General features: G+C 39.3%; 1 protein-coding gene across 2 annotated transcripts in view; it reads left to right on the top strand.

The window, feature by feature from the left end:
• NPNT (nephronectin) overlaps positions 1 to 25,490 on the top strand; it is a 67,310-nt gene that overhangs the window by 30,986 nt on the left and 10,834 nt on the right. The window contains exons 5-10 of one of the 2 annotated variants that reach the window (XM_083367094.1): positions 643 to 735; positions 6,306 to 6,425; positions 8,937 to 9,056; positions 11,519 to 11,653; positions 12,733 to 12,855; positions 22,751 to 23,209. In XM_083367094.1, the coding sequence (XP_083223220.1) occupies positions 643 to 735; positions 6,306 to 6,425; positions 8,937 to 9,056; positions 11,519 to 11,653; positions 12,733 to 12,855; positions 22,751 to 23,209 (1,050 nt within the window). The remainder of the gene's footprint in view (positions 1 to 642; positions 736 to 6,305; positions 6,426 to 8,936; positions 9,057 to 11,518; positions 11,654 to 12,732; positions 12,856 to 22,750; positions 23,210 to 25,490) is intronic. The other variant, XM_083367095.1, reaches the window with a different exon arrangement.

Here is a 25,490-nt window from a genome sequence, read left to right as displayed (position 1 = left end):
CTGCTGCCTTGGCCCTGGGCCAGAGACGCTTCTCCTGCCAGAGACCCTCAGATCTGTCCCACTCCTGCCCAGGTCCCCATAGGCACCCTGGATGCGAATGATGTAGAGCTGGCCACGCCCACCCAGTAGGCCATACGCACTTTAGCCACACCCACCCAGGTCACACCCACCCGGCCCTCTGAGGGCAACCGCAATGCTCATGCAGCCCTCAATGAAATTGAGTTTGACACCCCTGCTGTAGCAAGTACTCTCTTGTGCTTCAGTTGGTGTTTTTCTCTAAATTTAACCTTCCACTTCACTTAAATCTGAACTGTTGTACTGTGTATCATTTGTGGGTGCCCCAGTAGTAGAAGTGCTAATCTGTTCAAATAATTTCTGACTCCAGATTTACAAGAAGATTCACCTTCTCAAGGTTTGTATAGCAGCGACTTCTCAGTTGAACATTCAGCTTTTTCAGGCCCATGCTGCAAATTCAACTAGATTGTCTCTTCCCCTGAACCCAGTCTGGTACTGCTCTTTTAAAGAAAACTGAGACAGTTGAGTGTAACATGCAGAAATGGTATTTCACCTAATCAAGTGCCATGTTGTGTTGCTGAGTTTCAACCATTTGACTTCTGTTATGCCTTCTCCTCCATTGTGAAGCTGCACACCTGTTTGCAACCTCTCAACACTGGTCCAGTGAACCACCTTTTTTCACCACTGCGGAAGATCATACCACATACTTGCCTTGGAGGGGTGAGGACAATCCTTTATTTCAGGTGGTCCATGCTTTCCACCTGCACGGCTTCAATACGTATGGAAACCTCTTTTGCAAACAGGCTGAAAGGATAACAAACGTCTGGCTGCCACAAAGAAGCCTGCAATATAGGCAGCATGCAATTAGACTGAGCATTGACACTTCCTTAAGACAGTTACCCTATCCTCCAAACAATTCTCTTCCTCAACAACTTTCTTCCTGTGGTTATTTACCCGCTCAGAGCTTTTGGGATGTATGCTACTTTTTCTAAGCTCCTTTTTAATTGATAAAATGCTGCTTGCTTATATAAGGTTAAGTAAACATCCTAATTGTAGCATTTGTTAATATCTCTGGCAATTTCTCTTCCAGGAACAGTAGTGCTAGTATTAGCGTGTAAAATGCATGCACAGTATAGTATGAGCATTGGCAATAATAATATAACATACAGGCAATCCTGAAGCTTATAGGTTTACTGTAACATCTCTTGACACATTTAAGAAAAAGGTTTACGATTTGCAGAAAATCCAGGATTTGGTGCTCCATCTAGAGATTGAGAAAAACATAAGCAGAAAGTGCTGTACCTGGATAATGTCAGACCTAGCGAATAACAGAAGATAAGAAAGACAACTACTGTATCTAAGATGCTGCAAAATAGGAAAAGTTGAGCTGGAAGAAGGGATAGAACTTCTTTTTGATATATATTAAGCAGGTACAGCAGACCTCTTAGCACTTTGCAATATATTATTCAAGAAGATAATTAAATTATTCCCAGAAGTCTGCTAGCTGTGACAATTGAGCAGGTCCTTGGTGCATTTTTCAGGTAGTGCAACGTACATGGGACAATAGTAATCAGAATCTGAATGCTTATGGGCCTGAAGTTCTAGAGATCTGTTGGGACTATACTTTTATAAATCCCATCTAGCAGGGCTTTCTGGAGTCCCATCATATCTTGAGAATAGGTAGTTCATTTAGAATAATGCTGCATGTTTGATAGAGTTTATTCAGAAAATGTGATTTTTGCAATAGGAAAACTATCAGACAACGTGGCTTGGTAAGGGTTATTATACTGACTGAACTGTCACTCACAAGATTCAGGTTATAACCCATGTAAGTTAATAATTATGAATAATTAACCCTAGGATCAATATTTTACCACATCTTCTGTTAAAGGAAATTGTTCTTAAGGTTCTTTAAACATTTTTATTGTTACCTGCTGAATTGAGGGTAATAATAGTTCATTTGTCTTCTGCTGGTGCACGTGCAGTCTGTAATTATCAGTAGGAGAATGGGACCTATGGTTAGATCTCTTTGGTGGTTGGGAAGATGGCTTTCTTGTCCCTAGTTGAACTTTAGTTTGGAGCATGCAGACAACAACAAAGAGAAGTTGAAAAGGATTTAAATACTGCAGAGTTGTCAGATCCTTCCACACCTCTGTGGGTGGATCTCAGCATTGATGATGTCTCCAAGCCTGATCCTGGAAGCACAGTTTCACTTCATCTAGCTGATTAAAAGTTTTGATTTTAGGGCACCTGAAAAGCAATTGTATTTCATTGTTAGATGCAACTGTTAAATCTTTATTATATATTTTAGCTAGGAACTGCTCTGCTGTGATAGCACACAAAAGCCATTTGCTTTCTAAGAAAAGCATTAACCATTTCTCTTCCTATAATGCAGTAGCTAAGCTTAGCAGCCTGCGCTTTTGAGACTGGCTTTTTAAAAGGGCTGCTTCAACACCTAGCTTTCTCTATATGCTCTTCAATATATAGTTTTAATGATGGCAATATTCCTATATTATTATTTTAGTACTATCCTTTTTGTGTATAACTGTAGCCTCTGGTTATGAAGAAAAATCTCAGCAACCAACAAAAACAAAGCTTGCTAAAGCACTTCTCATTAAATCATTTTCAAAATGCAAAGAAACATGAAAGACCGCAGTGGATATTTTAAAAAGGTTTTGATAATTAATGTTTTTGTAACTTTTTGTTACATTCGATCCAACTTGTTAGATTTGCTTTTTTAGTTCCTATAGTATTTTAAGCAAGATCTTTATGGAACACATTTTCTGATCTTTTTGAAAAATGCAACATGTGTGCCAATTTATTAAAATACTTACACTTTTGTGGCTAAACTAATTGCTGACATGTTTAGCTATAACTATTCCTTTCCTTTATGTACAAAAACCACAGGTATAGTGCCACTGGCTAAAACAGATTTTTTTTAAAAGATAGGGTTATATAGTATAGATAACAATTGCCAGGATTCAATTAGTTCTGAGAGTTGCAAACGTGTATCTGGAATGCTGCACAGGATTGTGAGTTTCTAAAATGTGTATTCAGTGTATTTGCAAGTCACACGGAGATATGTGCATTCCTGTTGCTTTGTCTGCATAGTTCATGTAGATGATCAAAGGCTACTGAGGTCAGTGAAAAAAGCACAACTCAATTTAAACGTTGCCCTCTGATTATTGTATGAAATCCTTTGTGACCTTATGCCTGCCTTAATGGCCTTAACTTATTTTCCAAATGCACAAAATAAATCCAAGGCCCGTTTATAGACAATTTTTTCTACTTAAGAAATCCTTACTGAAGGCTATTTTTTTGTGTGATTGAAATTTGTAGTGGAGTCTTTGATATTCATATTATTATTCGCTTTTTGGCGAAGGTTGTTGAGAGTGTGGTGGCGCATCAGCTTCCTCTGTTCCTGGAGGAAACTGATTATCTGGACCCGTACCAATCGGGTTTCAGACCCGGATACAGCACGGAGACGGCATTGGTCGCGCTGGTGAATGATCTCTGGAGGGCTAGGGACAGGGGTTGCTCCTCTGTCCTGGTCCTATTAGATCTCTCAGCGGCTTTTGATACCATCTACCATGGTATCCTGCTGCGGCGTCTCAGGGGGTTGGGAGTGGGAGGCACCGTTTTACGGTGGTTCTCCTCCTATCTCCTGGGCCGCTCGCAGTCGGTGTTGACGGGAGGGCAGAGATCCGCCCTGAGGCGTCTCATTTGTGGAGTTCCTCAGGGGTCGGTTCTCTCGCCCCTCCTGTTCAACATCTATATGAAGCCGCTGGGTGAGATCATTCGTACGCTGATGATACCCAACTTTTTCTTTCCACCCCGAACCAACCCAGCGATGCCCTCGCCGTGATGTCCTGGTGCCTGGAGGCGGTCCAGGTCTGGATGGGGAGAAACAGGCTTCGTCTCAATCCCGCCAAGACTGAGTGGCTGTGCATATCGGCATCTCGGGTCAACCAGACTATTCCATCTCTAATGATGGGGGGTGAGGTGTTACCCCCCCCCCGTTGATAGGGCTCGCAGTCCTCCTGGATTCACGACTCAATTTTGAAGACCATATAGGAGCCGTGACCAGGGGGGCTTTTGCCCAGGTTCGCCTGGTGCGCCAGTTGCGACCCTATCTGGACCGAGATGCCCTACGCACAGTCACTCATGCGCTCATGACCTCCCGTTTGGACTACTGCAATGCTCTCTACATGGGGCTGCCCTTGAGGACCACTCGGAGGCTTCAACTGGTGCAGAATGCGGCCGCGCGAGTTGTGATGGGGGTCTCCCGATACTCCCACGTAACACCTCTACTCCGCGAGCTGCATGGGCTTCCGGTTGCCCTCCGGGTGAAATTCAAGGTGCTGGTGATGACCTATAAAGCCCTACATGGCTTGGGTCCGGGATATCTGAGGGAACACCTGCTGCTGGCATCAAGTTCCCTTCGTCCAGTGCGCTCCCACAGAGATTGCCGGCGGGTAACACCCAGGGTTAGGGCCTTCTCAGTGGGGGCGCCTGCCCTTTGGAACCAGCTGCCAGTGGAGCTGAGGACTGCCCCCGACCTCCGTTCATTCCGCCAGGGCCTGAAGACCTGGCTCTTCGAGCTCTCTGGCCCAGGCTGAGGATTAATTTATTTTAATTGGGGTTTTATTTATAGTAAAGGTAAAGGTTCCCCCGCACATGTGTGCTAGTTGTTTCCGACTCTAGGGGCCGGTGCTCATCTCCGTTTCAAAGCCGAAGAGCCAGCGCTTGTCCGAGGACGTCTCCGTGGTCATGTGGCCAGCATGACTAGACGCCAAAGGCTCACGGAACGCTGTTACCTTCCCACCGTAGTGGTCCCTATTTTTCTACTTGCATTTTTACGTGCTTTCGAACTGCTAGGTTGGCAGAAGCTGGGACGAGTAACAGGCGCTCACTCTGCTACGCGGCACTCGGGATTCGACCCGCCAAACTGCCGACCTTCTGATCGACAAGCTCAGCGTCCTAACCCACTGAGCCACCGCGTCCCTTTTTATTTATACAGGGATAAATTTAATCTTTTTTAAACTTGGTTTTTAACTTTTGTATTTTTGGTTTTTAATTACCCTGTAAACCGCCCTGAGTCCTCCGGGAAAGGGCGGTATATAAATGTAATAAAATAAATAAATAAATAAATTATCATAATGCTGATAAAAATATTGGATTAAAAATATATCCAATATTTTTAACACAGATCTAAGAAAGCTGTTACAGAATGTAAACAGAAAGGCAGTTTATTAGAGATGTTACAGTGAAACAGTTAAATTGTAAAAAAAAAGGATTTTTCCCCCTTTAATGAAATTATACTGTGAAACCCCTAAGTCAACTTTTTTAGCCTTTGAATGGAATACCAGTACAGAAACAATGAAGCTGATGTGAAACGCCCTATTTCCAGTGCAGTTTGCAAGATTTGAAAATTACAATTTTAAAACCCAGACTCTCTCTGCTTTTGACTTATTCTCAAAGTTACTTAACAAAGTCAGCAAAAATATACAATTAATGTTTAATTAAAATTAAGCAAGTAGTAAGAAGCTTAGTAGAATATATTTCCTCTATTAAGATTTATTTTAACACTGTGCCGTAATACTGCCAAAATCATTACATTTGTGTACCAAACCATGTGTACCAAAACTATTTGTCATAACCTACACTTTCTGAATCTGAACAGTATAAAAAATTTAATACGTTATTGCATTTTGCCTTCAATATATTGTACATATTCATATCTGTTTACTAAATTTGGGTTATGTTGTCCAGTAATGATTGAATTCCTCATGACAACCAATTAACCAAAGTGAAGTTTTTTTTTTAAAAAAAGAACATACTACATTGGTTTAACTAGACATACTCATCGAAAGCTAAATGTATGCTTGTTTCTAAGAATAACAGAACTTCCATAAAAGATACTTGATTGGCATTTGTTATTGGGAACATTACACAGAGATAGCAAGCTTAAAACTATTCACTGCCTTAGCTCAGATGATGCTATGTTAAGCTACAATGTGGCTTGTTTGGTATGTATGTATGTAGACCTGAATACGCCAAGACATACATACATACATACATATATGTATATGTATATGTGTGTATGTATGAGTATATATATATATATATATATATATATATATATATATATATATATATATATATATCTCCTTAGCTACTGTAAAGCAGACTTAATTTTCTAAAATAACTGAATTTGAACTTCTGAAACTTCAAATGCTAGCATCTAATGTTTTATTTCTTCCTCCTCATTCTCCTTATATCCTTTTTAGATCTCAATGAATGTGGATTGAAACCAAGGCCTTGCAAACATCGATGTATGAATACCTATGGAAGCTACAAATGTTATTGTCTGAATGGATACATGCTTATGCCTGATGGATCATGCTCTAGTAGGTTAAGTTTTCATTGTTTCAATTTTTTTACAGTGGAATTCCTTGGAAGCAGGAGCTAATTTTCCTTAAAGGACTCTGAGATTAAAAAAAACAAAACAAAAAGAAGAAGAAATAGCATTCCATTTGTTTTATTTTTACAAAATACAAGAGTCACTTTTTATGTGATTCACAATTGTCATATTTGGAATGTAACAACATAGCAGGAATTATGGATGTTTGTTAAGTTGCAGTATTGCTGTCAGAATTCCATGGCCAGGTCTTGGCAGTAATTGATTAATTTTCTGTCACAGATTGGCTTCTTAACTTATCTTGGCAGAAGATTCACATCTCTACTAGCTATAAATTTTTGTTGCAGACAGTAAGAAAAACCATACAAAATAGTTAATCATTGCTGGTGAAAGTACGCAAATTATTTATATACCCTCAATAATGTAAAATTCTTTATTCTTCCTGCCCAACCCAAGAATTAATAGGCTTTTAATATTTAGTAGCCTTGCAGCCAAGCCATTGTATTATATGACTGCCATGTTTGGCAAGAAAATCACTAGCTACTCTCTACCTTCAAGTCTATTCTCTATCTCTGACTTCTGTACCACCACCACATGACTCACAAAATATTTGTCCTGTCCCTCTTTCTGGCTTTGAGGGATTGTCCCTTGCTTCCATCTCCATTTTTCTTCATTTGGAACTCCCTCCCCCACACACATTTCAGAAATTTTGGTCTCGGGTGAGACATTCTCTATATTTCTCTTATCAGTTATTTCTTTTTTCCTGCTTCTTCTCAATCTTCACCCTGATCAGAATCAGATCTGCCAACAGGTTTAAAAACTTTAAAGCTCAACCAGTCGGGCAATTGTGACTTGAGAGGATATCAGAAACAGAACTACCAAAAGAGCTGATTTCTACTTTTTGCCAAGAATGTTCTGTGTCCTTATAGCCTTTCCAAATATTCAGGCTTGCCCCACCTGTGCTGAGTGTTTAAAATACACACTTACTCTAATTTTTCTTTTCTCTCACTGAGAAAGGATGGGTGGGATAGAAATGTGTAAGTGGCTAGGAAAACGGTTGAGAATTCAGGAAGTAATGGAAAACTGAATACATTTTCAGAGCAATTGGAAGCAGTGAAAGATGAATACAGAGGTACCTTGGTACTAAACTGCTTTGAAACTCAACAGATTTGGTACTTGATACATTTTGAAACCAGAAAATTTTGTCCCGAGACTATTCATTTGTATGGTACTCAACACATAAGCTAGAACTTGTCGATTTTGGATGCCTTGTGACTCACTACATTATACCTTATGGGAAAATTTTGTTTGGTACTTGTCATTTTTTGGTACTCATTGGGCCTCTTGGAACCAATTACAATGAGTACCAAGGTGCCACTGTATGTGCAAGGGATGCTGTACAAGGGATGCTGTTAGAAAGGTTGTATCTGAATTATTTTAAAGTCACAGGGAGGAAAAAGCCATATGTGATTTCTAACAGCAGTCAGATAATGGCAGTTAACTGAGTGCTTAGAGGAAGCTTCACTATGGGTGTACTTGATTCTTAAGAAGGTGCTAAGTGGTCTGAATTTTCTGGAGAAAATGGGAAGCCTCTGGAAGTGGGGAGAACTTGTATGAAATGGTAAAAGAGTAGAGATAGGAACTAAGTTATTTTAAGCAAAGACATCCATGGCTAAAAGGTGTGGTCAGTTTGGTAAACAGTTTATATGGCAATTTATAGTACTTCATGTAGTAATGAAGTTACTGCTTCAAGGTGGCATTCATTCTCTGTATTTGGACAATGAGTTGAGGATAGATGTTGGTGCTTAAAATACTAATTTCCAAAATTTCCCTGAACTGTAGGCTTTTGTCAGAAATCCAAAGATTCATCAAGCTGTGGTTCTGAAAACTTGTTAAATAAGTGGCAGCCTTCCACACAATCCCAAAAATACAATATCACAAATGAAATCTATCAAAATCATCCCATGCTTTCCCATGGTTCCCTGTTTTAATGTTCTAGTATAATTTCCCTGTAAGTGGATAGCAATAGCACTTAGACTTATATACTGCTTCATAGTGCTTTACAGACCCTCTCTAAGCAGTTTACAGAATCATCATATTGCCTCCAATCATCTTGGTCCTCATTTTACCGATCTTGAAAGGATGGAAGGCTGAATCAACCTTGAGCCGGTCAGGATCAAACTCCTGGAGGTGGGAATGCAGTGTTAGCCTGCAATACTGCATTCTAACCACTGTGCCACCACAGCTCTTAATAGTAAAAAGGAAGTTCCGCCTTTCTACTATTAAAATAAATTTGCCTACCGTATTTTAGTACATCAGGATTGGGAGAAATAACAGAGTTTTCTCTGCAATCAGGAAGGAAACATCTCATCAAAGTAATCACAGCAATGTTTCCATTGGCTTTTTCTGTTGCTAAATTGCATTACAATGCTATTTTAAAAATAACTTGACAGCATGGAACATTCTGAAGCATTTGATTAGCATATTGATTTCTCCACAGATGCTCTCTCATGTTCAATGGCAAACTGTCAGTATGGCTGTGATGTGGTTAAGGGGGAAATACACTGTCGTTGTCCTTCACCAGGATTACAGCTAGCACCAGATGGCAGAACCTGCATGGGTGAGTAAAAAAATATTTATTTTCGCTCTTCCATAAGATGTGGAAATTCTGGGCAGCCTTTCACAATAAATTTTGTTTGAAGGAGGGAATTTTGGAGATTAAAAGAGCCTTTAAAACAGGGGTATCTAATCGTGGCAACTTAAAACATGTTGGCTGGGGAATTTTGGGAGTTGAAGTCCACAAGTCTCGAAGTGACCAAGATTGGACACCCCTATGTGAGCATGTATCACACTCATGTCAAAATAGTACTCAAGCAAAGTCAAATTCTTAGAAACAACAGTTTTCCATTCCTAATATATTAGTGGGATTTTTAATATTCTTGGGCCTTTGAATTCTGTTAATATGCATGTTGAACTTTTAAAGAATTGCAGAAGAATAAAATTGAAAAAAATGTTTTAACATTCTTAGTGATATCAGTAGTGAAAAAAAGACTGAAAAATATGCCATTTTTGTTTTAAATGCAACAATGAATGAACCATTCACAATTGATGTGGGGCTGAAATGACGAAACAAAGAGTCATTCTGGTTCTTGAAAATGTTAAATTACCTAAATGATTTTTAAGAAGTAAAGAGTCTTCATGTATTTTCAACCAATCTGAACAGTCATTCACAAATAGGTTTTGGAAATAAAGAGCATTATAAGACTGAAAGAATATACTAATGTAAAGGAGACCATCAAGTGATCACTGAAATGAATTTGTTCAGTGTAAATACTGTAGGAAATCATTACATAGTTTTAAGTATTTTCTCCATGTTACAATATTTGTCAGAAATAAAAATTGTTTTTAGAAACTGTTGCAGAGAGAGGTATCTGTTCCTAACCATGATGATGCCAAAAGGATGAAACGTGTACTGGGTCATCAAGATGAAATCTCTGCCTTTTTATACTTATGTTGTGATGTAGTATGCAAGAGGCAGACTTTGCTTTGTGATTGTATGGTTCATCTTATGGCTTCCTCATATGGCCGCATACAATTGCAATGTGAACTTAAACTTCAGACAGGCAGATTCTAACTGAAAATTGGGAGAAACCTGATAATAAGGGCAGTTTGATAAGGGACCAGTTTTGAAGGAACCATTCAGTGGGTTCCCTTGATTAAAGAATGTCATCTCTTAGGACCCTGGAAGTGTGCCTTCTTTGTAGCAGCCCTGCTTTCTCCTCCAAAGAACCCCCCACCCACTCTTGATTGGTAGAGACATAAAAACATGGCTCTTTATCCAGACCTTTGGTGAGGAAAAGGGAGACTCCTCACTTCATCACTCTAGTCTTCTTTTATCTTTATCTTTATTGATTTTATTGTAATTCATTTGTGTGATTGTTGTGAGGAGCCCAGAGTCATTCAGAGTCAGATGGCATACAAGTTAAATATTGTGGTTGGACGCACTGTTAGCCAAATTATATTATATAAACAACAATGTGAAATCAGAGTTGCCAGTTCTTTAGTTGGTATTGGTTTTCATACGTATCAAGTTCTTCCCAAGAATCTAGCATGTCATAATGTATCTGTATAGTATATGTATGGACCAAAGAGTATGGCCTTTTGAAATGTTGTCAATACACTGATTTTCTAAGTGCTGATTTTTTATTACAGCACCCAGTGTGTCAAAAGCCACTGGGACCACCACAACTGATTTATAGGCAGATGTTGTTGCTTGATGGTGTTAATATTATTGTGTTCATACAGAAACCAGATAAAGATCTATCACAGATATTTTCAATTGAGAAGGTAATTGAACTCAGAGGTTAAAATGTCTCCTTTCAGTGTTGTAAAAGGATATGTTATGAATGTATTTTTTCATATAGTAATGTTGATCCCTAGAATCTGGTATGCCTGGAGTCTTGAAATTTTCTCTATAAATCATTTTGTGAACACATAGTTCCATTTTGTAATAGTTTCCAGAAACAGTTAATAAAGCTTTTGACAAGCATTGTAGTTTGGATATGAAACCTTCCAATGATTGGTTTGGATTGAATAAATCTTTTCAACAGTCATTTAATGTCCTTGGTTGAACTTTATTTTCAGCATGGAAATCTGCCAATAAAATTCACTTGTGCAACAGGGTAAATTATAATAAATCAGAATAAATTGTGCTTATGAAGGATACTAGATTTTAGTTACCTCTTCCTAAATTAAATATTTCAGTGTTCTAATTCTTCCTTTATCACTCCTTTTCTAACATTCAGAATTTTTGCACACAGAATTTAAACTTGCTTTTTATAAAGTTATGCCACATTAGGGATGTGAAATTACATTTGAAAAGATGGGTTTTATGGAGGAAAAGTAGAATTAGCCGTACATTCATCTTAAAATTGAACTATAATTTATGCACACCGCAATACTACATAAAAAGTAATGCCCTAGAAGATTATTGAACTTTCAGATTATCCAAGATAAATGCGCTTTTAAATTTGAATACATGAAACTCATTGCTACTAATTATTAATGGACTTCTATTTGTAGATGTGGATGAATGCATCGCTGGGAGCGTTACCTGTCCCCGATTCAGGAAATGTGTCAACACTTTTGGAAGTTATATTTGCAAGTGTCATAAAGGCTTTGATTTGATGTACATTGGAGGCAGATACCAATGCCATGGTAATGAAAATCATTCATAAAAGAAAAACCATTTATAAACATTTGTTGCACCAAAGTTGACTTGAAGCACTTGAAAAACATAAGTCTGAAAGGGAAGCAGGATTGCTCTGCTCTCCCTATCTTCAACTACCATGGACAACAGGGAAGCTCTGAAGGGACTTGACACCTGTATTTGCCTGAATATTGTCATCATATTTTGTATAATCAGAGAGCTCTCTTCTACAAAACTCATAAAACATATTTAGCCAAGTGCATTTGCAACTTCACTTCAGATCTCAGGAACTGTAGAATGCCGAGTTTACGCTCTCTGGCTTTCCACTATAGTTAGTATGCTGAATTATCAAAGTGGATTCACATTTATATACTCTAGAACTAAATTAAGAGGTGTAGGAGGTAACTTCCTTGTCTTCTATAAAATTTATGATAGTGATTTAGGCTATATAAAGGCAAGCTCAGTGCCACCATTTACTGACCATCTGGGCTTTTTCTGCTCAGATCTGACAGACCTGAATTATGAAGGAAGTGAAGAGGAACTTTAAAAAAAGGTCCTATTGGAATGGGGTGGGGTGGGTGGGTGAGGCAATTTTTTGGCTGGATTCAAATATCAAATAAAATGTGATTATATTTGATTTTGCATAGCATAAACTGGAAAGCCAGCCACTATGCTTAATAAACCATAGTTCATAGAACTTTTCCCAGCCATCTAGACATGTAGGGTTCAACTCTAATGATCATCAGCCAGCATGGCTATTAATTTCAACCAGTGTGAATCCATCTTGTAATATGTGGTTCTTTCTTGTAGCTTGCAGTATCATATTATTACAGAAAAAGTCAAAACTCAACTATCTAAAACCTCTGACCTTTTATTATTTTATTGCTTGCAAAAGACTCCTTAAAACATCAGATTCATTCAAGACTCTTCAAATTTGCCTTCCATTTTAATTTTGATTGTTAGAATTTCAGCTTTTGAATACAGCAATAGGATTTATTTCAGTTCTTTTTAAAGAAATTGTTCATTTGAAAATGCAAATGTATGATTGTTACCATTAAAATAGTATTTATTTTCTTTTCTGTTACAGACATAGATGAATGCTCTCTTGGCCAATATCAGTGTGGAGGTTATTCCCAGTGTTACAATACGCTTGGGTCTTACAAATGTAAATGCAAAGAAGGGTACAGAGGAGATGGATTAAACTGCATAAGTACGTAATGATCCTTTTAATCTGGTATTCTGAATCCAAATGAGACATGACCTCTTTGTGAAGTTCATTTTATTTGTGTTCATCTCAGTTTCATTAACACTCATAAAAGAAAAAAGTGTATTCTGAAAGTTTCAAGAGGCTTAATATTAGGGCTAGGACATTTGGACTACTTAAAGAGCCTTGGTGGAGCAGTGGGCTAATGCCTCCTTAAGTAACACCTGCTGCCTGCAATTAGTGCAGGTTCGCATCCCACCAGGCTCAAGGTTGACTCAGCCTTCCATCCTTCCGAGGTAGGTAAAATGAGGACCCAGATTGTTGGGGGCAATTAAGCTGACTTTGTAATAATGCCGCTTGGGGGTGTGTGAAAGCCCTAATAAGCAGGCAGATACATAGAATGAAGGCTACTGCTAAGCTTGTAAGCCGCCCTGAGTCTTCGGAGAAGGGCGGGATATAAATGGAATTAAAATAAAATAAAAATAAAATAAATAAATCCAGATAATCACTGTATGGTCATAGGGAAACACTGTAAACTCCAAATCTTTGCTTGCTATCTGGTGGTCACCTGGACATTTGTACTCTGGTTTTGGTAGTCATATTAAAAAGCTGGTGTAAAATGTATTTCCCCAGCATTACTCAGGAATTTAAAAGAGCCAAAAGAAATTCCTGAGCCGAGGTTTCAGCAAGCAAACAACTTTTATTTTGATCAAAATAGAGTTGAGTGGCCACATCTCTCTCCATGGCTGGTAGAGAGATGAAGGGAACAACCAGGAAAGATGTCTTCCACCTTTTATACCTGTTTTGTATTGGGCTCACTTGTAACACCACGGTAAGCTGGAGCAGCTAACAGCTCTCCAGCAACTCAGACTCCCCGTCTCCAGTGCTGCTATTGGCTGCCCCTAGGCGGAAATGGGTTGCTTCAAACCTATTGGCTGCCGCCTAGCAGCCAGGCTATAAATTGCTGCAGTCTGAAGCCCAATTCTCAGTTCAGATTCTGCAAGCAATAAACCATGAGCTTTGCTGAACTCACTTGCCTCGTCTCCTTTCCTGCGCAATGAACTCACTACACAACAATACCTTTCCAGAACAAAGAGATCTGGTCTTGGTACTAGGAACCAGAAGGTAAAGAAAAATAATTCCTAGATGATGACTCATACACAACAACCCAGGCTCCACCATAACTCCTTTTCCCCCTTCCCTTACCATGCTCTTTTCATGTAAGCAATCACCTGTACCTAAAGCATGAAACATTTGCTTTTATATAACTAATTTCCTAATATAAAGCACCTACAAAGCTCCTTGCACATAAACAAAGATGATTACAATAATCAATATTACTAACATCAACCTTAAGCATAATAAAATCCCTTCAGTATTTTTCAAAGTTGGTAAGGTATTTGTAGTGGATTGGAATACTAAGGCTCTGTGATCAGGTAATACTGTGCTTTCCTGGGGGTTGTCTTTTCTATGGTTTCACCTCGCAGCGGTGGCACCGACAGCCCCGTCCAGCTGGCCCACTTTTTCTGTGGCTGAAGGAAATGCCTCTGCAGCTGAGAATGGAGCTCAGGATTGACACGCATGGTGCCCCCCTCCCCCGGCCTGTATTTCGGTGTCAGAAGCCTTCTGGAAAGGCCTCTGCAACCGAGAACCAAGTTACGGTTCTCAACTGCAGAGGCATTTACAAAAGGCCTCTGACCACAAAATGCAGGCCGGAAGAGAATCCGGAGCTCCATTTTCAGCTGCAGAGGCATTTCCTGAAGGCCTCTGATGGTGAAATGCAGGCAGGGGTGGGGGCACCACAGAAGAAGTGGGCCAGTGAGATGAAGCAGGTGTCAATTCATGGGAGGTTTGGCTGCAACAGTAAGTGGGTGCAGGGCACCTGGGGCAGCTCCACTCCCTCACCCCTGCCCTAGCTTGATTGTTAGGCATGTACCTTGCCCTAAAACTAGGCTTATTTTGGGGGTAGGGCTTATAGTAGGCCCACCCCCAAAACTCAACCTAGAGCTAATTTTCATGGTAGCTTTTACTTTCGGGAATATGCATGCCTGATGAATACATCTGAATAGGTATTTTTCAAAAAAAATTGTGAAGGAACCTAAAAAGAAGTATCTTGGACAGCTCAGCTAATTGCCTTACTGATAGTAATAAGTCTTTTACTATAGCCACCTGAAGTAAATTTGAGTTGTGTTCTGTCATTTTTTGAGTTGCTGTCTGTGTTACTAACTCAAAGGAAGATATGTGTGAAGAACTGTCTCTGTATATCTTAGTACAGTTCCAAACTGTTTTCTTAGACATGTTGGATGATTGAAGCATAACAAAATGTAGTCTGTTTGAGCAAGAATTTGCTTACTTGCTGATTTATTTTTGTTGGAAAGTGAGTTTTTTGATCATTTTTTTTTATTTTGTAGGATACTTGAAAGCCCCTTAGATATTATTTTGAAGTGAGTATAGTTTATGAACTGTGGTCTTAGTGATCTTAATTTTATTGAGTTAACCATGGAAATTAACTATACTGATGGTTATTTGGGAACACTAGACCATTTATTTTTATTTCTTTACTGATCAAACTTATTTGTCATGGGTCAGGCGACACTGAACAGCTTATTTGTTATACCTGTTATATTTATAAGGTGAAAGTTGCTAAAATAATCTCTCACATTATCTGTATTTGCATATCAGAGTAAAAAAGTGAATGTACAGACAGTGGGTAGAACTTTAAAAAGGCTAGGTGTGTTTCTTTTTTGTTTGTAAGATCCAGGTATTCGATAAAGGACCAATAAAGTAGCCATGGATAGAACTATCCATACTGGTTAGTCTTCCTTACCTGTTGTTTGTTGTTGTTAGCTGCGAAGTCATGTCCGACCCATCGCGACCCTATGGAAAACGTTCCTCCAGGCCTTCCTGTCCTCTACCATCTTCTGGAGTCCATTTAAGCTCACACCTACTGCTTCAGTGACTCCATCCAGCCACCTCATTCTCTGTCGTCCCCTTCTTCTATCGCCCTCAATCTTTCCCAGCATTAGGCTCTTCTCCAGTGAGTCCTTCCTTCTCATTAGGTGGCCAAAGTATTTGAGTTTTAGCTTCAGGATCTGGCCTTCTAAAGAGCAGTCAGGGTTGATCTCCTCTAGGACTGACCGATTTGATCGCCTTGCAGTCCAAGGGACTCGTAGGAGTCTTCTCCAGCACCATAGTTCAAAGGCCTCAATTCTTTGGCACTCATATTTACCAGCATGCTATTTACTGGTAGCACAGAATTCTGGTTGCCATCCTGTACATGAAACTAATATTCATTAGCTATGGGAAAATATTGCCATGGGCAAATATGGTGAGAAACAGGGAATGTGCCATCTTGGGGAATTCAAGACCATTGTGTTATACCCGTTTCACATTCCAGCTCTGTGGTCTCAGCCCTGGTACCCTCTAAGCAGACCTGGATTTCAGCTGCTGTAAATAAATGCTAGGTTAGTTGAATATAAGGCCTCCCTCATCAGTGATTTAACCATTCATGAGAGGCCAACCCTGTACATACTACTGACCTGTTTGGGAGGTATGCCTAGCTGGGTTTTGGGTGTGGCATCATCCTTTGCACAGCTGGATATTCTGTGCTAGTTCTGCCCATTCTTGGATCAGGAGACTTTGCTCATAGTCACTAATACCCTAGTCCCCTCTTTGATTAGACTACTGTAATGTGTTATACCTCTGCTCTGTGAGTTGCATTGGTTGCCAATTTATTTCCGGGTTTAATTCAAAGTGTTGGTTCTAACCTTTGTGGCATATGGAAGGGTTATCTGAGTGACCATCTCTCCCTGAGATGGCCCCTGCCCATTCCATCAGATCTGGTAGAGAAGGCATGCTATGAGTCCCTTCAGCTAGGTAACTATATTTGGCAAGTTCCAGGAGACAGGTGTTCTCCATCATGGCTTCCATCTTAGGGAACATTCTCCCCTTTGAAGTGAGGTTAGTTCCATCATAGTTAATGTTCTGGAAGTTCGTTAAGACCTAGCTAACTCATGAATCTTGGTAATCCCAGGAACTGGAAATTTGTCAAGACCTGGCTAACTCATGAATCTTGGTAATCCCAGGAAGCCGGTGAAACATTTAGTCTCTCTTGTACCTTGTGGTTTTTTAATATATATTTTAATACAATAATAATAATAATAATAATAAGAAGAAGAAGAAGAAGAAGAAGAAGAAAAAGAAAAAGAAAAAGAAAAAGAAAAAGAAAAAGAAAAAGAAAAAGAAAAAGAAAAAGAAGAAGAAGAAGAAGAAGAAGAAGAAGAAGAAGAAGAAGAAGAAGAAGAAGAAGAAGAAGAAGAAGAAGAAGAAGTTTGAAGGGACCTTGGAGGTCATCTAGTCCAACCCCGTGCTCAGGCAGGAAACCCTATACCATTTCAGACAAATGGCTGGCCAGTCTCTTCTTAAAAACTTCTAGTGTTGGAGCATTCACCACTTCTGGAGGCAGTTTGTTCCACTGGTTAGTTGTTCTAACTGTCAGGAAGTTTCTCCTTAGTTCTAGGTTGCTTCTCTCCTTGACTAGTTTCCATCCATTGCTTCTTGTCCTGCTTTCAGGTGCTTTGGAGAATAGCTTGACTTCTTCTTTGTGGCAGCCCCTGAGATATTGGAACACTGCTATCATGTCACCCCTCACCCTGATATTTTTATATATTCATTGTTTCCGTTATTTCTTGTATGCTGTCCAGAATGACTTCTATGAGATAAACAGCTGTATAAATTTGATCCCCTTCATGGATTACTGCCTTGTCGTGGCGAAGGGGCTTGCGTAATTCAATGAAGCTATGAGCTATGCCGTGCAGGGCCACCCAAGACGGAAAGGTCATAGCAGAGAGTTCTGACAAAACGTGATCCACTGGAGAAGGAAATGGCAAACCACTCCAGTATCTTTGCCATGAAAACCCTATGGACAGTACCAAAAGGCAAAACGATATGACGCTGGAAGATGAGCCCCTCAGGTCGGAAGGCGTCCAATATGCTACTGGGGAAGAGCAGAGGGCTAGTACTAGTAGCGCCAGAAAGAATGAAGCGACTGGGCCAAAGCCGAAAGGACGCTCAGCTGTGGATATGTCTGGTGGTGAAAGGAAAGTCCGATGCTGTAAAGATTCTTTCTCCATAGGAACCTGGAATGTAAGATCCATGAACCAAGGAAAGCTGGACGTGGTCAAACAAGAGATGACAAGACTAAACATCGACATCTTAGGTATCAGCGAACTAAAATGGACAGGAATGGGTGAATTTAATTCAGATGACCATCAGGTATACTACTGCGGGCAAGAATCCCTCAGAAGAAATGGAGTAGCCTTCATAGTCAATAAAAAAGTAGGAAAAGCAATACTGGGATACAACCCTCAAAATGACAGAATGATCTCAGTTCGAATCCAAGGCAAACCATTCAATATCATAGTAGTCCAAGTCTATGCCCCAACTACCAGTGCCGAAGAGGATGAAATTGACCGGTTCTATGAAGCCCTACAGCACCTTATAGAACTAACACCCAAAAATGATGTCCTTATCATCATGGGAGATTGGAATGCTAAAGTAGGAAGCCAAAAGATAAGTGGAATAACAGGCAAGTTTGGCCTTGGAGTACAAAATGAAGCAGGGCACAGGCTGATAGAATTTTGTCAAGAGAATACGATGGTCATAGCAAACACTCTTTTCCAACAACCCAAGAGACGGCTTTACACATGGACATCACCAGACGGTGAACACAGAAATCAGATTGACTATATGCTCTGCAGCCAAAGATGGAGAAGCTCTATACAGTCAGTAAAAACAAGACCAGGAGCTGACTGTGGCTCAGACCATGAGCTTCTTGTTGCAAAGTTTAGGCTTAAATTAAAGAAAGTAGGGAAAAGCGCTAGGCCAGTCAGGTATGAATTAAATCATATCCCTGTTCAATATACAGTAGAGGTGACAAATAGATTTAAGGAATTAGATCTGATAGACAGAGTGCCTGAAGAACTATGGACAGAGGTTCGCAACATTGTACAACAGGTAGCAACCAAAACCATCCCAAAGAAAAAGAAATGCAAGAAAGCAAAATGGTTGTCTGAGGAAGCTTTGCAAATAGCTGAGGAAAGGAGGGAAGCGAAAGGCAAGGGAGAAAAAGAAAGATATGCACAATTAAATGCAGAATTCCAAAGAATAGCTAGAAGAGATAAGAATGCCTTCTTAAATGAACAATGCAAAGAAATAGAAGAAAACAATAGAATAGGGAGGACCAGAGATCTTTTCAAGAAAATTGGAGAGATGAAGGGAACGTTTCATGCAAAAATGGGCATGATAAAGGACCAAAATGGCAGGGACCTAACAGAGGCAGAAGAGATTAAGAAGAGGTGGCAAAATTACACAGAAGAACTATACAAGAATGAGCTTAATGTCCCTGATAATCACAATGAGGTGGTCACTGACCTCGAGCCAGACATCCTAGAATGTGAAGTGAAGTGGGCCTTAGAAAAGCTGAGCAACAACAAAGCTAGTGGAGGTGACAGTATTCCAGCTGAGCTATTCAAAATCTTAAAAGACGATGCAGTAAAAGTGCTACACTCAATTTGCCAGCAAATTTGGAAAACTCAACAGTGGCCACAGGATTGGAAAAGATCAGTTTACATTCCAATTCCAAAGAAAGGCAGTGCCAAAGAATGTTCAAACTATCGCACCATTGCACTCATTTCTCATGCTAGTAAAGTTATGCTTAAAATTCTACAAGCTAGACTCCAGCAGTATGTGGATCGAGAACTACCAGAAGTACAGGCAGGATTTCGAAGAGGCAGAGGAACTAGAGATCAAATTGCTAACATACGCTGGATCATGGAGAAAGCTAGAGAGTTCCAGAAAAACATCTACTTCTGCTTCATTGACTATGCTAAAGCCTTTGATTGTGTGGATCATAACAAACTGTGGCAAGTCCTTAAAGAGATGGGCATACCAGACCATCTTATTTGTCTCTTGAGAAACCTATATGCAGGCCAAGAAGCAACAGTGAGAACTGGACACGGAACCACTGATTGGTTCAAAATTGGGAAAGGAGTCCGGCAAGGCTGTATACTGTCGCCTTGCCTATTTAACTTATATGCAGAGCACATCATGAGAAAGGCAGGGCTAGATGAATCAAAAGTTGGAATTAAGATTGCCGGAAGAAACATCAACAACCTAAGATATGCAGATGATACCACTCTAATGGCAGAAAGTGAAGAAGAACTAAAGAGCCTCTTATTGAGGTTGAAGAAGGAGAGTGCAAAACTTGGGTTGAAACTTAACTTTAAGAAAACCAAGATCATGGCATCTGGCCCTCTCAATTCCTGGCAAATAGATGGGGAAGAAATGGAGGTAGTGACAGATTTTATTTTCCTGGGCTCCAAGATCACTGCAGATGGGGACTGTAGCCAAGAAATAAAAAGACGCTTGCTCCTGGGGAGGAAAGCCATGGCAAATCTAGACAGCACACTAAAAAGCAGAGACATCACCCTGTCAACAAAAGTGCGTATAGTCAAGGCTATGGTCTTCCCAGTTGCAATGTATGGCAGTGAAAGCTGGACCATAAGAAAGGCTGAGCGCCAAAGAATTGAGGCCTTTGAACTATGGTGCTGGAGAAGACTCCTGCGAGTCCCTTGGACTGCAAGGCGATCAAACCGGTCAGTCCTAGAGGAGATCAACCCTGACTACTCTTTAGAAGGCCAGATCCTGAAGCTAAAACTCAAATACTTTGGCCACCTAATGAGAAGGAAGGACTCACTGGAGAAGAGCCTAATGCTGGGAAAGATTGAGGGCAATAGAAGAAGGGGACGACAGAGAATGAGGTGGCTGGATGGAGTCACTGAAGCAGTAGGCGTGAGCTTAAATGGACTCCAGAAAATGGTAGAGGACAGGAAGGCCTGGAGGAACATTGTCCATAGGGTCGCGATGGGTCGGACACGACTTCGCAACTAACAACAACAACAAATAAATTTGATAAATAAATATTATCTCAATTTGGCTTACAAAATGTAAATATACTTACTGTAGTAAGTGTCATCACCACTTGTAAGTAGACATTAATTTCACACTTTTGATGGATACTGTCAAGGACGGCAATGGCTTAGATATCATGTACATTTAGGAACAAAGGTAATTTGAGTCAGGGCTACAACCCATTGACATAGTTCAGTGAGCAGACCTATATATCACCACTTTGCTGTACAAAATCATGCAGAGGCCCAAATAAAATGTTGCAGCTATCTTGGAAAATTTGCTTTTCATTCCATGCATAGATTCATGCTTCTGCTCTTAGACCTATTCACTAAATTCGTTAGTTATAACAGTTTCGCTTAAGTTAATTTGAGCAATGTATGTGCCAAGAAAAATGTGCTTTCTTCTATTGAACAAATTCCTCAATTTAATTTAGATAATATTTAAGCACTTATGTTATTTGCTTATGTATTTTAGAAGTGTACAACACTGAATTCTCCACTATGTTTACAAGCATATACTTGAATAATTTCTCTTACTATTAAAATGCAGTAGCCTTCAATAAAATTCTACAAACTGGTGCTGTCTAGTTTTGTTGGAACTATAGATGGATTCATAGCTGGCTGACCGGCCGTACTCAGCGTGTGGTCCTCAATGAAACCGCAACTACATGGAGGGAAATGTGTAGTGGGGTGCCCCAGGGCTCTGTTCTGGGCCCAGTGCTCTTCAACATCTTCATCAATGATTTGGACGAGGGGATAGATGGGGAACTCATCAAATTTGCAGACAACACCAAGCTGGCAGAATAGCCAACACTCCAGAAGACAGGCTTAAGATACAGGAGGATCTGGACAGACTTAAACACTGGGCGCTACCTAACAAAATGAAATTCAATGGTGAAAAAAGTAAGGTTCTACATTTAGACAAGAAAAAACAAATGTACAGATATAGTATAGGGGGTACTTTGCTCAATAGTAGTAACTGAGAAGGATCTCGGAGTCCTAGTGGACAATCACTTCAATATGAGCCAGCTGTGTGCTGCAGCTGCCAAAAAAGCCAACACAGTGCTAGGCTGCATTAACAGAGGGATAGAATCAAGATCACGTGAAGTATTAATAGCACTTTACAATGCCTTGGTAAGGCCACTCTTAGAATACTGCATCCAGTTTTGGTCCCCATGATGTAAATAAAGATGTTGAGACTCTAGAAAGAGTACAGAGAAGAGCAACAAGGATGATTAGAGGTCTGGAGGCTAAAACATATAAGGAACCACTGCTGGAATTAGGTATGTCTAGTTTAATGAAGAGAAGGACTAGGGTGACATGATAGCAGTGTTCCAATATCTCAGGGGCTGCCACAAAGAAGAGGCAAGCAAGCTATTCTCCAAAGTGCCCAAAGGCAGGACAATAAGCAATGGATGGAAACTAATCAAGGAGAGAAGCAACCTAGAACTAAGGAGAAACTTCCTGACAGTTAGAACAATTAACCAGTGGAACAACCTGCCTCCAGTAGTGGTGAATGCTCCAACACTAAAAGTTTTTAAGAAGAGACTGGCCAGCCATTTGTCTGAAATGGTATAGGGTTTCTATACCCTATACCCTGAGCAGGGGGTTGGACTAGATGACCTCCAAGGTCCCTTCCAACTTTACTATTATGATTATGATAGAAGACCTGTTTATTTTGGACTACATAGCCAACTTATGGAAAAAATGCATCTCCTTGACTATTTGACAATCCCATATAGATATGGAAATTGTAGTTAAGAATTAAAGATAAAAAATGATATCCACAGAGCTATAAGCAAGCATCATAATACTTTTGTATTGATAGAAATCCTGTTTTTTTGTTTTTGTTTTGTTTTGTGGTTGCTTTTGTTAGGCTTAATACTGCATCACTTCTTAACTTTGCACATTTCTTGGTTTTTTCTTTCCAGGGATTCCCAAAGTTATGATTGATCCATCTAACCCATACAGTGTATTTAAAAGCAATTCAACTTTTCTGAAAGGAAGCAGTGGCATGACCAACAGAATACCTGAATCTGGTGGTACAAAATATCCTGTCAAATTGCCATATTTACCACATGTAATTACACCAAAGCCTTATGTGAAGACAACAGCAAGACCAACTGTGAAACCAACATACAAACCATATACTAGATTGGCAACACAACCTACCACAACAAGAGCAGCTTTCAGTCCAGTGACAAGATCTCCACCAGTGACAAGTCCTCCCCAACCACCCACAATTCCATTTAAGCCTGTAACAACAACAATGCCAATAGTAGTAACTGAGGAGCCTCTGCCTTTTCCTAGTGAAACTACACCACAGCTGGGACCTACGGTTGACAATAGGATCCCATTTGAGCCACAGAAACCCCGAGGAGATGTATTTAGTAAGTAAGGCTAAATTTTCTCATGTGTTAATGTGAAATATAGTTAATTAACTAGACTAAATTCATCAATGAGCAGGAATAGTAGAAGAGAGAGAGAAAGTGATGGGTTAAGACAGGGGTAGGCAACCTCGGCTCTTTTATGACTCATGGACTTCAACTCCCAGAATTCCTGAGTCAACTGACTCAGGAATTCTGGGAGTTGAAGTCCATGAGTCATAAAAGAGCCGAGGTTGCCTACCCCTGGGTTAAGACAAAACTATTCATGGGATTAAACATTTTTAATATTGATCCACAAGTTGACAGATTTAAAATTCTACATTATGTCTCAGGGTATTTCTATACTGTCACTATTATTGTTATTAACTACTTTTAAAGAATGAGTAAGAAAGGAATAATAAAAATGAATATATTTATGTCTGGTTTGGAAAAAATCTTTTCTTTACAAACCAGCATTATGCACTGAAGGATGGTTACAAAAGCACATAATTACTATTTGGAATACTATATCACAAGATCCTGTATAATTTGATATTCTTCTGTTGTTCAAAATAAGATTTCTCATACTGTCACAGTGTAGACACTTTTATGGAGAATAAGGTAATCTACAGCAGCTAATCATGATAGTTGTACACTTCTAATATCAGATGCAATGTGAATATTATGCGATAAAGGACATGTGTTGGAGGATGCTGTTACTTTCATCATGTTTTGCATGTTGATTTCCCACTGACATTGGGCATTTGATCATTGTGGGAATAGAATGCTGGACTTGTAGCTTGTGGTCTATTCTAGGAAAATCTAGATCAACATGTCCAATAATAACAGATGGACATTTGAAAATCAAATGGAATGCAGTGGTATGGGAAGTTTGGCTATGAATTAAATAAACAATACTAAATATGTAATGGGTTAATATTTTGGACCCAAGTTTAATTTCCAAACATGTTTTTGAGAGACATGTTGTTTCATGTGAATTCCCATAACCGTCTTGTGGCTACTTGCACAAGAATCAAAAGGAAAGTCAAGTTAAAAATAACTGTTGATTTCTGCTTTATGGAACGAGCTCATCAGATGGGAGACATTTGGACTTCATGATTCCAATGGTGCTTCTTCATTAGGGAGCATCATTTAGAGAGATGTCTTTAAAAATATTGCAGTACTTTCATGCCAAGTCAGCTTCATGACACAAATGACATTTGATACTTGCATGTTTTGGAATACATGCCAAGAAATATCCCAGTGCTCTGTTTCATCTTTAGCATCACAACTGACGTTAATTATAGAGTTTGTGAGTGTATTTCGAAAAGTCTTCTTTGGTGCCCAGAATAGTAACAGGGCTTAGCTAATAGAATATGAATTTTATTATCTTGTATGGACAAGTGCATTCCTGAATAACTTTGGGAGTGATTTTGGCTGTATTTCAGCAACAACTATTAGCATACTTTCTTAAGACAGTTTTCTCCCTCCCCAGAAAAACAGTTTATTTGAATTTTCCACCTTTAATATATATTGTAGGTATAAGGTCCTCATAAATTAGGAGACAGAAAACACATCAGTTAAGCCTGAGGAAGATGAAGGCATTATCTAAGAATACCCAATGTTTTTGAAACTTAATTCTCTGTAGGAATTATTAAGGGTTCTTTAAAAATTATTTTGCAAACATTGTTACCCACATTCAGGATAGGACTCTGCCACCCAGAGTTGCTGGATAGGAGATGGGCGGCAATAAATAAAATAAAATAAAATAAAATAAAATAAAATAAATAAATAAATAAATAAATAAATAAATAAATAAATAAATAAATCCAGTGAATGAAAAAGTGAATAATATGTAAATTGCACAGATATCACTGTTTTGTTCTGTATTGCTCATATTGTTTAATATCCAATCCTAGTGGATGCTTATTTTTATTTATGACAGAAGAAATCTGAACTACAGTATGATTGGGAATAAGGCACATTCACAAAATAGCTAATGTTCAGGAAAATCTGTTAGAATATTTATAATCCCCACACTGTGAGTCTTCTCTCCCTCCCTCCTGAGGTGAGAATGGCTTCATCACATCTAAGATTCTGAAGGTCCCTCAAGATCTGGAGGTCTGGGCCCCCTGACAAGGTGAACTAATGAGGTAGCTCCATTATTATTAACATCCCTGCATCTATCAGTCTTAGTATTTTTTACAGTTATTTAATGGTTTTAATATTTTTAATGATAATGATTTTTAGATATGTTTTGTTGTATACCACCTAGATTCATTTCCTTGTGAGATGGTTGATTATA

The sequence above is a fragment of the Vipera ursinii genome (genome assembly GCF_947247035.1).
Source record: "Vipera ursinii genome assembly, chromosome: 7".
Lineage (NCBI taxonomy): Eukaryota > Metazoa > Chordata > Lepidosauria > Squamata > Viperidae > Vipera > Vipera ursinii.
Note: the sequence above shows the minus strand (reverse complement) of the source record. Positions and strands in the feature narration are given on the sequence as shown.